This window comes from Anabrus simplex, chromosome 1 (genome assembly GCF_040414725.1).
Source record: "Anabrus simplex isolate iqAnaSimp1 chromosome 1, ASM4041472v1, whole genome shotgun sequence".
NCBI classification, from domain to species: Eukaryota; Metazoa; Arthropoda; class Insecta; order Orthoptera; family Tettigoniidae; genus Anabrus; species Anabrus simplex.
Window position 1 is genome coordinate 519,839,659 of NC_090265.1, and position 17,989 is coordinate 519,857,647.

Sequence of the window (17,989 nt, forward strand, 5' to 3'; positions counted from 1 at the left end):
GAGAACATGTTGTCCTTTATGTATTGAGGAACGGGGTTTTGTGTTGCCTTTCGAAGCACGATCAGAAGATGAAAGTAGTAGTTCCAGCTGTGTTTGTACCCATGATCTTCAAAAACTATCATGAGACCCCATTAAGGGAGCATTTAGGCAACTTCAAAACTCGGGAAAAGATCAGGGAGATGTTCATTTGGATGTTCATCACAGTGAATTAGTGGAAGCCTTTGAGAATAATGCCCTACCATACCGCACAGTAGCACGGTGGGTAGAAAAGTTTCAGCTAGGACGTGTGTCAACCACAACGTTCGGGCCGACCTGTCAGTGTGCAGACCAACGTGGCACGTGCCGTCATCGAGCAGCTCCTGGATGAAGACGGACGATGGACGCTAATGGAGTTAGAGAGGGCAAGTGGCATCGGGAAACGCACCGTCCACAAGATATTGCGTAATGAGCTGCAACTGCACAAAATCGCATCGCGGTTGGTACCGCATGAACTGACGGAAGTTCAAAGGTGGGTGCGCTATGCAATATGCTCGGACCACCTTGCACGCTGGCAAGAGAACGGCAATCAATTCTTGTCACGAATAATCGCCATCGATTAATTTTGGGCCAGGGCATACGAACCAGGACTGAAACGTCAGTCCGCGGAGTGGCGACATGCTGGATCACCAAGAAGGCAGAAGGTCCGTCATAATCCTTCCCCAGTCAAATTGATGGTGATCGTCGCGTATGACGTCAGTGGTGTCATTGTTTGCCACTTTGTTCCACATGGCAGAACAGTGACCGCACAGTACTACAGGGACTTCCTGGTGCGACAGGTACGACGTGGCGTTCGGGAGAAACGTCCAGATCTTGTGGACAGTGCAATAATCCTGCACGACAATGCAAAACCACACAAAACAGAGTGTGTAGGGCAGCTACTGCGACGTTGGGGATGGAAAGAATTGGAGCACCCACCGTACTCTCCCGACATTTCGCCCTGTGACTTTGATCTCTTTCGAAAGAGTAAGGAACCACTACGTGGTAGCTGGTTTGCAACACGAGAGGACATTGCTAATGCTGTGCGCCAACAGGTGACCCGATTCACACATGGTGTGGAAAATGCTGAGGTACATGGTTTTCAGCGCCTCACACATCGTTAGCAGCGTGTGGTGTCAGTAGCAGGGGAATACTTTGAGGGTCTTTAGGCCCAGGTTTGTCGTGTCAACTTTATGTGTACTGTGTTGTCATTCCTTTGCACCGAGAAGGCCAGATTGCCCTGTATACTACCGTAATAAATTACTGTGTTACGATATTTCAGTGCTATTCATTGTCCACACATGTAGTTAACACCTTATCCTTTTGTCTGTATATGTCACATTTTCCAACCGGAATGGTTATCTTCAAGAAAAAAATAGCTGCCATGACTTTTGCCTCAACCCTCGTATTAATTAACCCGATTACTTCTGCCACTTATTGTAACAATTTCAAATTCATATCGGCGTATATTCGAGACAATGGACAAAACGTCAACAAACTAGATCTTCAAGCCTTTTTCTCATGTCCCATGGGATTCCACTCTGCCTTCTACTGGTGGGGTTTCTCATTATTCTTACAAGAATCAACAGTATTTAGAGATATATACAGCCTTCTCCTACACCGGTGTTCATTTCAAAATGTTCGCCGAGTTTTCACTCATAGAGTACTTGACATCTAAATCCATCTTAATAAGATCTAATTTCTTTAGTGGAATGTCATACAATAAAAAATAATAAACTCAACAAACAAATTGATAATGACCATGAAATTGTCTAAAGAAGGTCAAGCAATTTTTCCACATGACTCGCTTGTTAAAGGAATGTACAATTTTGCCCATTCTACACTCTGCATTAAGATTATTCCTAAAAGCTACCTTGTATAACTTTGAACTATTTTCTGATATATTTAACTGCATGCTGAAGATGTGATTCCATTTCATAACGTCCTTATAAATTTAACTATGAACCGAAACATCCAAGTATAAACGCGATGTAAAGTAGTCGCCCTCTCTGGATGACCAAAGAATTCTTGTTCACATTATTACTGGAATCTAGAGCGGTCTACTTGAAGCTATACAGTGCACGTCATCGTTGCATCGTGATTCCATTTTTCTAACTGTACTTTTAAAAAATGGTGTCCCATTCATATAAGAACAGACTATAGTGTTGTGTAGTTGTGATGAAGCCAAATTGGATTATGACACCACATCTACCATAGTTTAGGAGAGGAGAGCACTAAAGACAGAAGGTAAGGAGTACGAAGACGTTGAGGAGAAGTTGAAGAAGCTAAACAGGGAGATCAAGACTACGTGCACAAAGGACAAGAATGTATAAATCGAAGACCTCTGACATGAATTGTAACAGCTTTCAGAGCATCAAGAATCTGGTGATCTCTTTAGTAAAGTGAAATATCTAAGGAGGGAATTCAGAGTTAAGCAGTAAATCATCTGTGACCAAAACTGGGACAAAAAAACTGATCACGGAAGCATCATCGAGGTGCGGAAGTGATTCTGTGAAACTCTATTCAAGGGAGACTCAGACAGGAACGCTGGAAAACACAATGGCTTACTGGAAAGCAAGGAACCTTCAATCCTGAGATCAGAAATTGAGAAGGCAATCAGGCACCTGGGACAAAACAAACCCCTGGTATGGATGGAATCACTGCTGAAACCATAAAGGCCAGGGGTAAAGAAGGGTTGGTTGTATTGCTAAATCTTTGTAAGAAGGTACCGGTATCGAAAACAAGGAAGTGACCAGATGAGTGCTGTGAGTTGACATTCATCTCTATTTATGATGAAGGAGCTCCACAGATTTCAACAACTATAGAAGGGTGGGACTGATCCCTCACGCTAGGAAGGTCCATACTTCAAAACATGGGAGTTCCAGATCATCTGACATTAACAACAGAGCCAAAGTATGGATCAACGAAATGTGCTCCAGCACCTCGAAGATCCTGGACCGATGAGAAGGCGACTTCAGAGTGGGAGGCAAAACGATCAATAGCCTAATGTACGCAGGTGACACACTCGTCATGACGACATGTGCCGGGGAGCTGGAGGTACTCATGGATCGAATGATAAAAAAAGCGAGTATGGTCTTCAGATCACCAAGAGCAAGATGAAAATCATGATCGTGGACAGAGCATAGAACGACCTGCCACACATGAGTTGGGTAGCTGGGTTTGATGCGGTTGGGATATTCATATACCTGGGAACTCCAGTCTCGTACAACGGAGGTTAGCTCGGATGAGATAAGGAGACGCCTTGCACTGGGTCGCGTGGCGACTGGCAAACTCGTCGAGATATGGAGGGACAGGACGAAACTGAAGCTGGTAAATATACAGATATTTCCGATCGCCACGGTTCGCCATTGTGACATAGACAGTTAAAACAGCTGGCAGGAAGAGGATAGAAACGCTGGAAATGTGAGTCTACCTCTGAGTTCTGTGCATATTTTGGACGGTTCTTGAGGAGATCGGAGTCAAGGAGATCTTCATAGGTAACATCAACCGAGTACTCATGATATATTTTGGCCATATTTGAACGAGGAATGGTAGAAGGGAAGGTACCTGGAGGGAGAAATCGGGGCGAGTAACTGCAAGATGGGTCGATCGGATCGGATAAGGACACTGGAAAGTCTTTATTTGAGGTTTCGTAACTGGCCAAAGTCGATGAGCATGGCAATAACTCTCCAACTACTAGTGACATGTCACCTGGTCCCGTCAGTGTAAAAATAAAAACAGTGAAAGAGAGATTTTTCTATAAAAATAAGTATACTCACCAATACATAGTCGAGGTCCTACTCCAAAGGGGAGATACGTGTATGGCTGAATACTGTTTTTGTTCTCATCGCTGAAGCGCTCGGGGTCGAACTTCTCCGGATCTGGGTAGTACTTCGGGTTATGATGAATGGAATAAGAAGGTATCCATATTACATCTCCTTTTTTGATGGTGTATCCTGGCTGTTTTTCAGTGGCTGGTATAGTGTAGTTCTTAACACATAGACGATCCAGGAACGGCGCCGGAGGGTAAAACCTCAGTGATTCTGAAAAATTTCAATTAGTGTGAGTTGCAATTAGGATGTCTTGGAAGGTATGATGATGATTATGATGATACCAAGCGATAGTTGCTTGAATCCCATCACCGGAAACCCTGAAGATGATTTTCAGTGGTTTACCTATGTTCATACGTTAATTCAGGCCACGGATGATATTGTTACTTACAGTTAAGGAATGTCAGCTGGAGCGGTGTTAAGCGAACAGGGAACCGGAAATCAAGTAGGGATGACATAAAAATGTTAGTGCTCAACTGTACAAGCATTGTAAACAAAGGAATCGAATTAAGTATTTTAATAGATATATACTTACCAGATATTGTAATAGGAGTTGAATCATGGCTGAGAAATGATATAATGGATGCAGAAATATTCTCACGGAACTGCCCTGGTATAGTGTGCGGAGAATAGCCTCGTGGTGAACGTGACAATATAATGGCACAACCACGCCATTTGGACCCCGTTTTGCAGGGTAGAATACTCGGCCACCTTGAAGCAGGCCAGACACAGACCGAAGTCGCCGTATCCTTGAATGCGCTACAAAGTGTCATTTCCAGGCTTTGGAGACGATTTCGAGACACAGGAGATGTTAGTCGTAGGCTAGTACAAGGTCGTCCAAGGGTAACCACCCCACAGCAGGACCGATATCTGGCCTTAACCACCCGACGAAATCGGACTGCGCCTGCAAGACAATTGTCGGCGGAGCTTGCAGCCGTCTCAGGGGTTGCCGTTTCCCGGCAAACTGTGTACCGGAGACTCAGAACAGCAGGGCTGTTTGCCCGAAGTCCAGCGGTGTGCGTCCCGCTCACTCCAGCACAGAGACGGGCCCGTTTACTGTGGAGCGGTCAACATCGAAACAGGACCATGAATGAATGGAGGCACGTGCTCTTCACAGATGAATCCCGCTTCAGTTTGCAGAACGATTCCCGTCGCACATTAATCTGGAGAGAACCGGGTAGCCTATACAACTACAGGAACATCGTAGAACGGGACCAGTATGGTGGTGGTGGCGTCATGGTGTGGAGCGGCATCATGTTGAATGGCCGTACGGACCTGCACATCTCCATGGGTGGTCCGAGGAACACTGTTAACGCTTGGAGATACAGGGATGAGGTACTGAGACCACTTATTCGACTCTTCAGAGGTGCGGTTGGTTCAGACTTCGTCTTAATGGACGATAATGCCCGACCGCACCGCGCTGCTCTGGTGGAAGAATTTCTGGGTGGGAAAGACATTCATCGCATGGACTGGCCAGCGAGGTCTGCGGATCTGAATCCTTTAGAACATGCCTGGAATGAAAAGGGGAGGCGAATTGCATCCTGTCAGCCTCCACCAAGGACCCTCCAAGACCTTCGCATTGCCTTTCGGGAGGAATAGGTTCGACTGCCACAAGAGCTCTTGGACCATCTGGTAGAGAGCATGCCACGTCACTGCGAAGCATGTGTGGCCGTTAGGGGTAACCATACACCCTATTAAGAGCATATTTTGTTGTGGAAGACATTGCCAAGTTTTGTTAGTTGTTGTCAAATGTGTGTACCTTAGCTATCCGAACTTTTCTGACACTACTTTTTTGGACAAGTTGTGTTACATATGGTGTGTGATTCAGCTTCCGTTTGTTCAGCAATCCGTCTGACATTCCTGTCAGGCGGTATGGCCTCGTTTAGTGATTATGCTTAACTTTTGGACACTAGAGTACATATCAGCGCCGAGTCACGAGAAAATGGGTAAAGAGAATTTAATGCAAATCTGTATGTAAAGTCGGAGAATAAGGAACTACATTCTACGCTTGAATGATTGTATAACATGCCCTACTATCATAGAGACGAAAGAAAACTAAATGTGAAGGCCTACATTGTAGAAAGCTCAGGAAATTGATCAACAATAACACTACATTGACCATTGTCTTTTGTGATGTGCTTTGCGTCTTCTGTTGTCACTCATCTCCGATAGATAGGATCACAGCTGCGTACCGAGTACTTTTTAAATTTGCTTCACGTCGCACCAGCACAGATAGGTCTTATGGCAATGATGGGGTAGAAAAAGGCTAGAAGTGTGAAGGAAACGGCCTTGGCCTTAATTAAGGTACAGCCCCAACATTTGCCTGCTATGAAAATGGAAAACCACGGAATACCATATTCAGGGCTGCCGACAGTGGGGTTCGAATCCACTATCTCCTGGACGCAAGCTCAAAGCTGCGTGCTCCTAACCACACGGCCAACTCGCTCGGTCGTACCGAGTGTAACAGCCTACCTGAATATTGACGGCAGGTAGACGGGGAGTTAGATAATTTTCTTCTTTAGCATGTCATTCCTCTGGTTCATAAGTTTTCTGATATTACTGGTACGTAATACACTGGTTCATCGTAGCATTCGAGCTATTCACTCCCTACTCTGAGGCACTGATTGGAATGAGCAGTGTGCATATTTAACAGAATAATGGCAGAGGAGTGTTCACGGCTGTCTGTGGCCTGGTCATTCCTGCTCTGGGACTTTAGACTGTTAGATCGGCACCGTAGTACTGTGCGTTAAAAGTGAGAAAATGTGCTGTTTTCCATTTGATCAAGTATCTTATATGAAAATATTGTAGTAGTCTCTTGTGGAAATATCTTTTGTGCTTTTGCCGTTTGGATGAGGTAATAACTCAAAATATCATGTATATGTGTACATGCCGTGAAAGTATCGATCTTTCATTATAGATCGTTATATACACACGAGCAAGATACCCGTGATTCGCTACGGTGCGGTATTATACTGAAATTTATAATTAAATGCTTAACATTTTATATATAATCCACCAAAATTCGCGATCTGACTCGTTTTCTGAGAGAATCCGCCAAAATTCGCGATCTGACTCGTTTTCTGAGAGATTACGGCAAAGTTCCTCTCATTTTTCAATCTTTCTTTCCCGGGCTAGGTCCAGGTATTCCGCCCGGTCAGTTGGGTCCCTAAATCTTTGCCATCTTTACCTATAAGCATTTTTAATATGGATGAAATCCTTAAGGAGATCCTGCGTGGTGTCGTCATGGGTGTCTTGGCGGCATTGAACCCACGTCCATTAGAAATTTAAAACCCCCTCCTTCGGGAGGAAGGGTTTGGTTACGGTTGCTGGTACCGGTGCAATTTAATGCTCCTTAACCAGCCGTTTAGTGGAATTTTGTATTTAGTTGGAAAAAGTATAATGGTATAGTGAGTTATAAGAGATCGGTTATAAAATTATTAATGAATTTGCAAAATTGTTATCAGTAAAAATGCGGTTGTTGGTCACCCATCCAATGAGTGACCGGACTGCATTCGTAGTCATTACCCAGCCAGGACCCGTTTCCAACGCAGTCCGCACATTTGGACGACTGTCCAGAACATTATTATTATTATTATTATTATTATTATTATTATTATTATTATTATTATTATTATTATTATTACGGTGGGTGATATTAGTTGAATATAAGTTATTATTATTATTATTATTATTATTATTATTATTATTATTATTATTATTATTATTATTATTATTATTATTATTATTATTATTATTATTATTCTGGTCCCCACCGCAGCAAGATGCAAGACCGCTACTTGGCGGTAAATTACATCTGCTGCCATTGTCATTGCTGACAATGTGGCCAGCACCATTGTCGCGTGTTGGCAAGTGCGCGGGATTTCTGGAGATACGCATGATATACTTCCGTGCATTATTGACCTTATTATAGAGGCGAACAATTGCATGGTCAATTTCATTCCTATCGTTTATTTATAATGTGTTTAATTTTTTATTTATATGCCAAGAGAATCTACTGTAATCTAACTTTAAGGTCTCTAAAGGAAAAGATGGCTCTTGGAAACGAACCCTGGAAAGATTAAAAATGATCGGTTTATGATCAGAATCAAGTACATTATGAACAGTAAAATCAATTGGTCTCAACTCCCTTTTCACCCCACCACCGTTAAGTTGATTTACACCCCTCCTCCCCCAAAAATGAAGGCGTGTTTCTTTATATTTAAAGGAGATTCCAAATACCAATGTTCACGTCTGGTACCTTCAGTTTTGAGATATAAGTATCACCGAAAAAGTAATTCACTTTTTCACTTCCTTTCACCCCCACCCCCCCCACCCCGTTAAGTGAATTTTCCGAAAGATACTTGTTTCTCTATTAGTAAAGAATCTTCTAAATACCAATTATCACGACTGTAATATCTTCAGTTTTTGAGATATGTGTCGTAAAAGGAATTCAACTCTTTTCAGCCCCGCCCCCAAGATGATTCCTCCCCCCCCCCCGAAAAATGCGTTTTTTCTTTGTTGTTAAAGGAGATATAAATACCAATTTTCAAGTCAGTAACAACTTTAATTTTTATTAGATGTAAGTATCCTCATACAATTCACTCAATTAATTTTTCAATTCCTTTACACCCCGCCCCCTTCATTGGATTTTCCGAAATCAAAGGAATACGTGTTTCTTTACTTTTAAATCAGATTCCAAATACAAATTTTCATGTCTGCAACATCTTTCGTTTTTGAGATAATAGTATCTTCATGCAAATAATTCAACTAATTTTTCTATTCCCCCCCCCCTTAAGTGGATTTCCGAAAGCAAAACAATTCGTATTTCTTTTTTAAAGGAGATTCCAAATACCAATTTTCACGTCTGTAACATCTTCAGTTTTGAGATATCAGTGTCCTAATAAAAAATTCAACCCCATTTTCAGTCATTTTTACCCCTTAAGTGGTGTTTTCCAAAACAAAAATACTTGTTTCTTTATTTTTAATAGGGAGTGGAAATACCATTTTTCACTTCTGTAACATGTTAAGTTTTTTTACTAGTTGTTTTACGCCGCACCGACACAGTTTTTGAGATATACTGTAGACATGCTCATTTTAAAATTTCACCCCCTTTTTAGTTCCCCTTAAGTGGAGTTTCCGAAAACAAATCATCTGCGTTTCTTTACTTTTACAGGAGATTCCAAATACCAATTTTTAAGTCTATAACATTTTACGTTCCATAGATATACTGGAGATATAGTCTTTCCAAAAATTCAACCCATTTTTACTCCTGTTTAACCCCGATTCATTGGATTTTCCAAAATACGTGTTTATTTCATAAGGAGTTTCTAAATACTAATTATCAGGTCTGTAATATCTTCAGTTTCTGAGATATAAGTATCCTCATCAAATACATTTAACCCATTTTCACCGTTTCTCACCCCTCCTAGTGGGATTTTCCGAAAACGAAACAATACGTGTTTCTTTATTTTAAAGGATATTTTAAATACCAATCTTCACATGTGTAAACTTTTAAAGTTTTGAGATATAGATACACTCATTTTTAAAATTCACCACCCTTTTCACCCCCTTAGCGACGAGGTATTCAAAATCCTCCCTTAGCGTGCACCTACATTGTACTATAAAAGTATCCTCAAAATTTCATTTTTTTATGTCCAGTAGTTTTGGCTCGGCGATGATCAGTCAGTCAGTCAGTCAGTCAGGACATGTTCTTTTATATATATAGATTAATCGCTACATTCCTACTGATGTTTTTGTAAATGACCTATGATGACTTCAGTTAGGGAAACCACAGTCATTCTTTCTGAGAACCCCGTAGTGAAGCACGGGTACATCAGCTAGTCTATCTATATATATAAAGTAAGAGTGTTGTATTTCTGTATCGGTCATGTCCACAGTAACAAGGAAATGCACTTTTTACTTTTCCGTAATTTCTGTCTGTCTATCTGTCTGTCTGTATGTATGTGTGTATGTATGTACATCACTAGAAAACGGCTAAAGAGAATTTAATGAAAATCGGTATGCAAAGTCGGAGAATATGTCGCTACAGCCTAGGCTATAAATAATTTTATTCACACAAATAGAAATGGTAGTTAGGGGAAGGTCTAAAATTTAATTTTCAAATATTTATATTATTAGTGGTCCTATATTAATAAAAATTGGTATGCAAAGTCGGGGAATAAGTCGCTATAATCTGGGCTATAAATAATTTTTATTAACGCTGAGTGAAATGGTAGTTTAGGGGAAGGTCTAAAACTTAATTATTAAATATTTACGGCATTAGTGGTCCTATCTAATTGAAAACTGGTATACAAAGTCGAAGAATAAGCCACTACAATCTAGGTTATAAAAATTTTGTTCACGCTGAACTAAATGGTAGATTAGGGAAAGGCCTACAATTTAATTCCCAAATATTTATATTATTAGTGGTCGTATCAATAAATACTACATAACCAAAGCTATATAGAACTAAATTTTCGTCTATTTATGTCTTATACATTTTACCGTACCGGCTATCATAACACAGATATTCGTGAGTTTGTATTTTTGTTGCTAAGTCCATATCGACGTCGAGCCACGGGAAAATGCGTTAAAAGAATTTAATGACAATCCGTATATAGAGTCGGGGATTAAGAAACTGCGGTCTAAGCTATTAACAATTTTATTGACCCTGGATGAAATTGTAGTTTAGGGGAAGGCGCCTAAAATTTAATTTTTAAATACGGTACCTATGTTTTTGGTCCTATCGAAAAGAACTACATAACAGAAGTTACAGAGAATACAATTTCCGATCATTTATGTTTTATTCAGTTTTACCGTACCGACTATGATGAGTGGTATATCAGAGTCGGAAGGAAACTAAATGTGAAGGCCTACAATATCGAAAGCGCATAACATTGATCAACAATAACATTACATTGACCATTGTTGTGATGTTATTTGTCTCTTATGCTGCCTCTCAACTCCGATAGATGGGATTACTGCTGCGTACCGAGCATAATAGCCTGACTGAATATTGGCGAGAAATAGCCGGGGATTTAGAAAACTTTCTTCTTTAGCATGGTCATTCCTCTGGTTCATACATTTTTTGATACAGCTGGTATGTAACACACTAGTTCTTCATAGTATTCCAGTTATTCAGTCCCTACTTTGACACGCTGTTTCGATTGAGCAGTGTGCATACTTAAAGCAGAGACTGACTTAGTATTAGTAGTAGTAGTAGTAGTAGTAGTAGTAGTAGTAGTATGACCTGGTCTAGAATAACAATTTAGGCCTATTCCAAATTATAGCGCCACAATTCACTAAATAACTCAAAATTCAACCCTGAAAAGAGCTGTTTCTTAAGAAAAGCTTCTTCCTCTTCATTTTTATTAAATTCTATATTCATTTTATCCAAATTTGTATGGTCTGGTCTAGAATAACAATTTAGGCCTATTCCAAATTATAGCGTCACAATTCACTAAATAACTCAAAATTCAACCCTGAAAAGAGCTGTTTCTTAAGAAAAGCTTCTTCCTCTTCACTTTTATTAAATTCTACATTCATTTTATCCAAAATTATCAGTGAAGAGAGGGTTTCTCCTCTGGCTTGGAGGAAAAATTTGTCTCCAAGTCAGATAGATTTTCAGCCGCCAGTGTAGTGAATTAATGTTTTCCAACTCATCGGGTACTCCTAGGAAACAGATTAGTAAAAGGGCATAGTTTTCGTCCTGGGAGTCTCCACTATTCGACCCTCTTCCCGCCGAAAAAAGACGAAGAGTGTTCACGAATCACGGCTGTCTGCAGTTTGGTCATTCCAGCTCTGGAACTTTGGACTGTTAAATCAGCAGTGTAGTCCTGTTCGTTAAAATTGAGAAAATGTGTGGTGTTTCATTTGATCGAGTATTTCATATGAAACCATTGTTTTTGATCGCGCCAATCCTACTCACGTCATTGTAATGTATGTTCATTTCAGTTGGGAAAATCACTGACAGTCTTTCTGAGGATGTAAAAAGGCAGGTGGAGAGTGAGTGTATACCATTATAATGAAAACTCCCCAACCTGATTGTGACTGATGGTATACAAGCGGGTCTACCATTACAGTGAAAATTCCCTAACTCAGTCTTCATATGAGAAAAGATGTTTGGTGATTTCCCCGTCGCGTTTCTAGGGTAATGTTAAGAGCATTGCAATTTAATACAATCTTGCTGACAACGTGTACACTAGAATTCCGTAGCGAAGCACGGGTACAACAGCTACTAGTAAATAAGTGTATTAATACTTTCTCTTGCATTCAGAGAACACAACTACTCACTGCTCAGAACGATTACTAGCAAGGTGTACCCATACAATTCAGGATTTCTTTAACAGTGCAACACTCGTCACATAAATCATTGTGAATTAATTCAAACTGAAAAAGTTTCTGTCCATGAGGACCACTAAATACTGGAGAAATATTCTGAAATTCATGAGACGTGAGTTTCAAGAACTTAGCTATGAAATACCCGAGTACCCGAGAATTATGGAGACTGGATAACCACACATGCTGTATACTTTAATGTTAGTTACAGTCCAGTACACGGGCTATTGCCAATGTACACTGACTGACAGAGCAAATGCAACACCAAGAAGGAGTGGTCAGAACTTTATGCCAATTGCAGGGTAGACTGACGTCACTGAGGTATGCTCATGATGTGAAATGCGCCGCTGTGCTGCGCACGTAGCGAACGATAAATGGGACACGACGTTGGCGAATGACCCACTTCGTACCGTGATTTCTCAGCCGACAGTCATTGTAGAACGTGTTGTCGTGTGCCACAGGACACGTGTATAGCTAAGAATGCCAGGCCGCCGTCAACGGAGGCATTTCCAGCAGACAGACGACTTTACGAGGGGTATGGTGATCGGGCTGAGAAGGGCAGGTTGGTCGCTTCGTCAAATCGCAGCCGATACCCATACGGATGTGTCCACGGTGCAGCGCCTGTAGCGAAGATGGTTGGCGCAGGGACATGTGGCACGTGCGAGGGATCCAGGCGCAGCCCGAGTGACGTCAGCACGCGAGGATCGGCGCATCCGCCGCCAAGCGGTGGCAGCCCCGCACGCCACGTCAACCGCCATTCTTCAGCATGTGCAAGACACCCTGGCTGTTCCAATATCGACCAGAACAATTTCCCGTCGATTGGTTGAAGGAGGCCTGCACTCCCGGCGGCCGCTCAGAAGACTACCATTGACTCCACAGCATAGACGTGCACGCCTGGCATGGTGCCGGGCTAGAGCGACTTGGATGAGGGAATGGCGGAACGTCGTGTTCTCCGATGAGTCACGCTTCTGTTCTGTCAGTGATAGTCACCGCAGACGAGTGTGGCGTCGGCGTGGAGAAAGGTCAAATCCGGCAGTAACTGTGGAGCGCCCTACCGCTAGACAACGCGGCATCATGGTTTGGGGCGCTATTGCGTATGATTCCACGTCACCTCTAGTGCGTATTCAAGGCACGGTAAATGCCCACCGCTACGTGCAGCATGTGCTGCGGCCGGTGGCATTCCCGTACCTTCAGGGGCTGCTCAGTGCTCTGTTTCAGCAGGATAATGCCCGCCCACACACTGCTCGCATCTCCCAACAGGCTCTACGAGGTGTACAGATGCTTCCGTGGCCAGCGTACTCTCCGGATCTCTCACCAATCGAACACGTGTGGGATCTCATTGGACGCCGTTTGCAAACTCTGCCCCAGCCTCGTACGGACGACCAACTGTGGCAAATGGTTGACAGAGAATGGAGAACCATCCCTCAGGACACCATCCGCACTCTTATTGACTCTGTACCTCGACGTGTTTCTGCGTGCATCGCCACTCGCGGTGGTCCTACATCCTACTGAGTCGATGCCGTGCGCATTGTGTAACCTGCATATCGGTTTGAAATAAATATCAATTATTCGTCCGTGCCGACACTGTTTTTTCCCCAACTTTCATCCCTTTCGAACCACTCCTCCTTGGTGTTGCATTTGCTCTGTCAGTCAGTGTATAAACAGGGGTTCGTGTTGGGAACGGTATACCACAACGCCCCTACCCCGTTCACGGCCAGTCCCCTACCTTGATCTGTCAATTCCCTTGTGTTGATTGGCAGCCTGCTCTTTACTCTCAGTTGATGGACTCTAACGAGTTCAAGCGATCAACTTATAACAATTTCACGGGATGAAACCTGAACCAGTAATCAGAATTAATCATATATCTTCGTTAAATACATTCCCGATTGTTATCTAGAAATTGAGTTGAAAGCAAACATACCAATCCATTCCATTAGTGTGAAGAACAGTGCCTGCTCTCCATTGGGATAAATCCTCTCAAATAATAAAGTTTAAAATTCAACATATCATTTGCCATACCTCGTTGTATTCCTTTGCGATTGTAAATACGAAAAACATGATTTTCATTAAATTTACTTATATTGCAATTATTACTCTTTGTTATAAGTACAGTCGAGAGAACGGAAGTGCGCCGCTACATCTATTTTCCAAATGTACCTACAAAACATTTGTTGGCCACTCCAGCTTCTAGACCAGCCAGTCGCTTATTCGTTTAATTTAAATTCCCCTACACAACATTTATTTATGAACATAGGTCAGTTCTAGGTGAGAAGTTAAAGAAGAGGGTTAAAGTGAGAGTGATCCACAGTGGCTGGAAGATACTGCTTTGTAAAGTGTATGTTTGAAAGAAATGTTAGTAGAACTAACATAATAAATCATAATGACTAAAGCCTTCATAAAGATAATATACGTATTTAATTTGGCTATAGATCTTGTCACTGTTACTGTCAACCTTGCTAGTGTGTGTCTCTGAGCTACTCGGGGGGCATCCATTTTTACGCCTTTGGTGTACCCTTCCACAGGTCTGCCGTAGACACACTTTGCAAAACAGTATCTTCCAGCTACTCACTCCATCCCTCTTCTTTAATTTCTCACATAGAACTGACCTATGCTCATAAATTAATGTTGTGTATGGGAATTTAAATTAAACGTTGGAGTGGCCAACAGATGTTTTGTAGGTACATTTGGAAAATAGATGTAGCGGCGCACTTCCGTTCTCTCGACTCTACTTGTAACGTCCAACTAAGTGTTTAGCTTTACTTCGCAGCGACAAAGGAACGTCTTATGGTGGCGATTGTACAGGAAAGGGCCGGGAGTGGGAGAGGAGCGGCCGTGACATTATTTAAGGTGCAACCCCAGCATTTGTCCGGTGTGAATATGTGAAATCACAGTAAACCGCCTTCAGGGCTGCCGACAGTGGTGTTTGAACCCATTATGTCCTTAATACAAGCTCAGAGCTGCGCGCCCCTATGCGCACAGCCTAAACTCGCTCGATGAACCGAGTGCTTACCTGATATGACCATGTCCAGGTACTTCATTTTCTGGACTTTCTCATACGTCAGTTGATGGTCGTCCCCCAGCATCTCGTCCACCTCTTGTTGAAGCTTCCTCTGTACGTCTTCGTGTGTGGCAAGCATGATTGAGGTGAACGAGAGAAGGGTAGAGGCAGTGTCAAAGCCGGCAAAGAAGAATATCATAACCTGGGCTTCGATGTCCTCGTCCGTCAGATCTGTTTGAAATTAGAAATAATAATAATAATAATAATAATAATAATAATAATAATAATAATAATAATAATAATAATAATACAAAAAATAATCATCATATGTTATATTATTTTCGCCTATTATTCTGTTACTTCTGCCGACCAATCACAAAGCTACTTTGAAAGACTGTTATGTATTATTGGACTTATTTGGTTCTGCTATCTGTTAGGAATTAGCAAATGAAGAACATCTTGAAAACACGTTTCAACATGTACCAGGAAAATCATTCACAACCTTAGTGTGAAAGAATTATATTCTCTTTTATTTGATTATAGAGCATTCATTTCGGAATATCATACACCTTTTGTACACAATATATTCGTAAGTGTTGAAAGACAGTCTGTGACGTCTTTCAAAACAAGTGTTACATGAAGACGAGATTTTGGCCGTGTTTTCGCGTCCGTCGAAAATAGTTCTGTGGCGGTTTACAGAATTGATGAACACTAGAAACTGTATCAAAGTTTCTTTCTTAATTATTATGTTGGAACATGTTTGCATTACGATTTTCTTATTTTTTCTTTGAAAGATTGAACATTTTTGGAAAGAACCGACTAGTAAACCATCAGGCATAAAGAAACTCTGAGTGTGATCACAGAACATCACATTCTTTGAATGTTTAATTTTTTTATTTATATTGCCTGTGACATATGTGAGAACATTTTCGTAGATTTCTTTATTGTGTCTAAATTTTAGTTTCAAATTATTTGGTTTAATGTTAAACTTTGTCCTTTTGATAGCCCAGATTATCTGGGAAGTAGTTGATCATTTAAAATAAATAATGAAAATAAGATATAACAGTTTTATATACGCTTCGCGCTACAGATATGGTATAGACAATTCCAAATGTCACTGAAAATCTCTCCAGTCGACCTAACCACCCCAAAACTGTGGACTCAATACTACTCGGTTATTTTGGACATGGAATTTTACCATCCTCCATACCGATGGAGGCTGAACTTGGAACTAAACGGCATCCAGAGTGTCACTATACAGTACATCTCAGCGACCCCGGAAACTATGGATTCGACATGTACATTTGTTGGTCGTTTTCGATTATTTCTACATGTCATCCCCTTCCCAATGGGTGCTAGGGGTGTCTTTACCCACAGTATTTTCTCCGGATAAGAAGTCATACGTGTTCCAGTTCGATTGAGAGCTGTGATAGAACGTACACACATACATCCATAATATCGGTCAGTTTTGACGTTTCTTTTTCACTTCTCAATCCCACGGCGACGAGGCTAAAGTTTGGCTTAAGCGGCATCAGAAGTGTCACTATTCATTTCAGAGACCCCGAAAACCGTAGATTCGACAGTAATATTGGTCTTTTTCGATTACTTTTCATGTCACCACCTACTTGCCCCCGCCCCTAGGAGTACTAGGTGTGTCCTAACCCAGAGTATTTTTTCCAGATAGCAAGTCTTTTGTGTGCCAATTTTGGTTGAGGATTTTCTGTTATTCCTACTAGTTACCCATCTCCCCCTCCCTACTCATAGGTGTGCTAGTGGTGCCTTACCCCTCAGAATATTTTTTTTCAGATAGTAGCAACTTTATTGCCTTATTTAAAGGAGAGAAGGATATCCTCCACCCTGCCCCCCTTCACACCCCGTGGAGTCCCGAGGCTCGTGAGAGTTTCTGCTTAATATTCCTACGCCAATGTATATCAGTCAATTAATATATAGCCTATTGTACATCCAGATTATCCCTGAATTTAAATACAGAATTTCGAGAATGTCTGTGCAGCCTTCCTCCCGTGATGTCACAACAAATACGCAAACAGATAGACAAACAAAAACTGAACTGAATTTACTTTCGACTTATTCATAAAACTCCAGTTTTGTCTGTACACATACTTCACTTTTTACTCGGATAAGGTACACAATATACTATGTCCAAAAGTTAAGGGATATTCGATATCAGCGGAAAGACATGGGGCACGGCGATAATGTGCCCTGGCAACAATATGACTCATGACACTGAGACTGATGCAAGATATACACGAAAACGGACATGGATAGTGGGTATCACTAACCATCTCAAGTGTCCCTACGCCGCAGCTAACACATCCCATTGTTGGACAAGCGCCCATTTGGTGGTCAAAAATGGTCCGTGGTGACGGTCCCAGGGCTTCAGTTCTTCGGCGTAGAACTTCTATGCGTTTTCAATCAGAGCGGGGAGGGGTCCGGTCACTCTAGACCTGTCATGTCCTCATCTTGCAGGTACTCATCCACGAGGCCAGCCATGTGAGAGCGGGCATTATCGTCCATCAGATGGAACCCAGGTCCAGACGTACCACGGAAAAGCCGCACCTACATTTGCAGTATGTAATCCGTATAGACAGCACCCGTCATGGTACTCCTAGGAAACACATGCAACAGGATACGTGCTCTTAAAATGATGCCAATCCAGATGAGAACACTGACGCCGTTATATCGGTCCGTTTCCGCAATATTGACAGGGCCGTAACGTGTCCGAGACCCGCGCCAGATTAACATACGGCGAGAGTCACGCTCCAGGCTAAACCACGACTCATCCGTGAAC

The 17,989-nt window shown here is 41.9% G+C and overlaps 1 protein-coding gene across 2 annotated transcripts in view; it reads right to left on the reverse strand.

Annotated features, from left to right (window-relative positions):
• Window positions 1-17,989, reverse strand: part of LOC136868863 (cytochrome P450 9e2) — an 81,384-nt gene that overhangs the window by 4,538 nt on the left and 58,857 nt on the right. For both annotated transcript variants that reach the window (XM_068225049.1, XM_068225048.1), the window contains exons 6-7: window positions 15,193-15,411; window positions 3,795-4,058 (exon numbers count right to left, since the gene is read on the reverse strand). In XM_068225049.1, coding sequence (XP_068081150.1) covers window positions 3,795-4,058; window positions 15,193-15,411 — 483 coding nt within the window. The remainder of the gene's footprint in view (window positions 1-3,794; window positions 4,059-15,192; window positions 15,412-17,989) is intronic.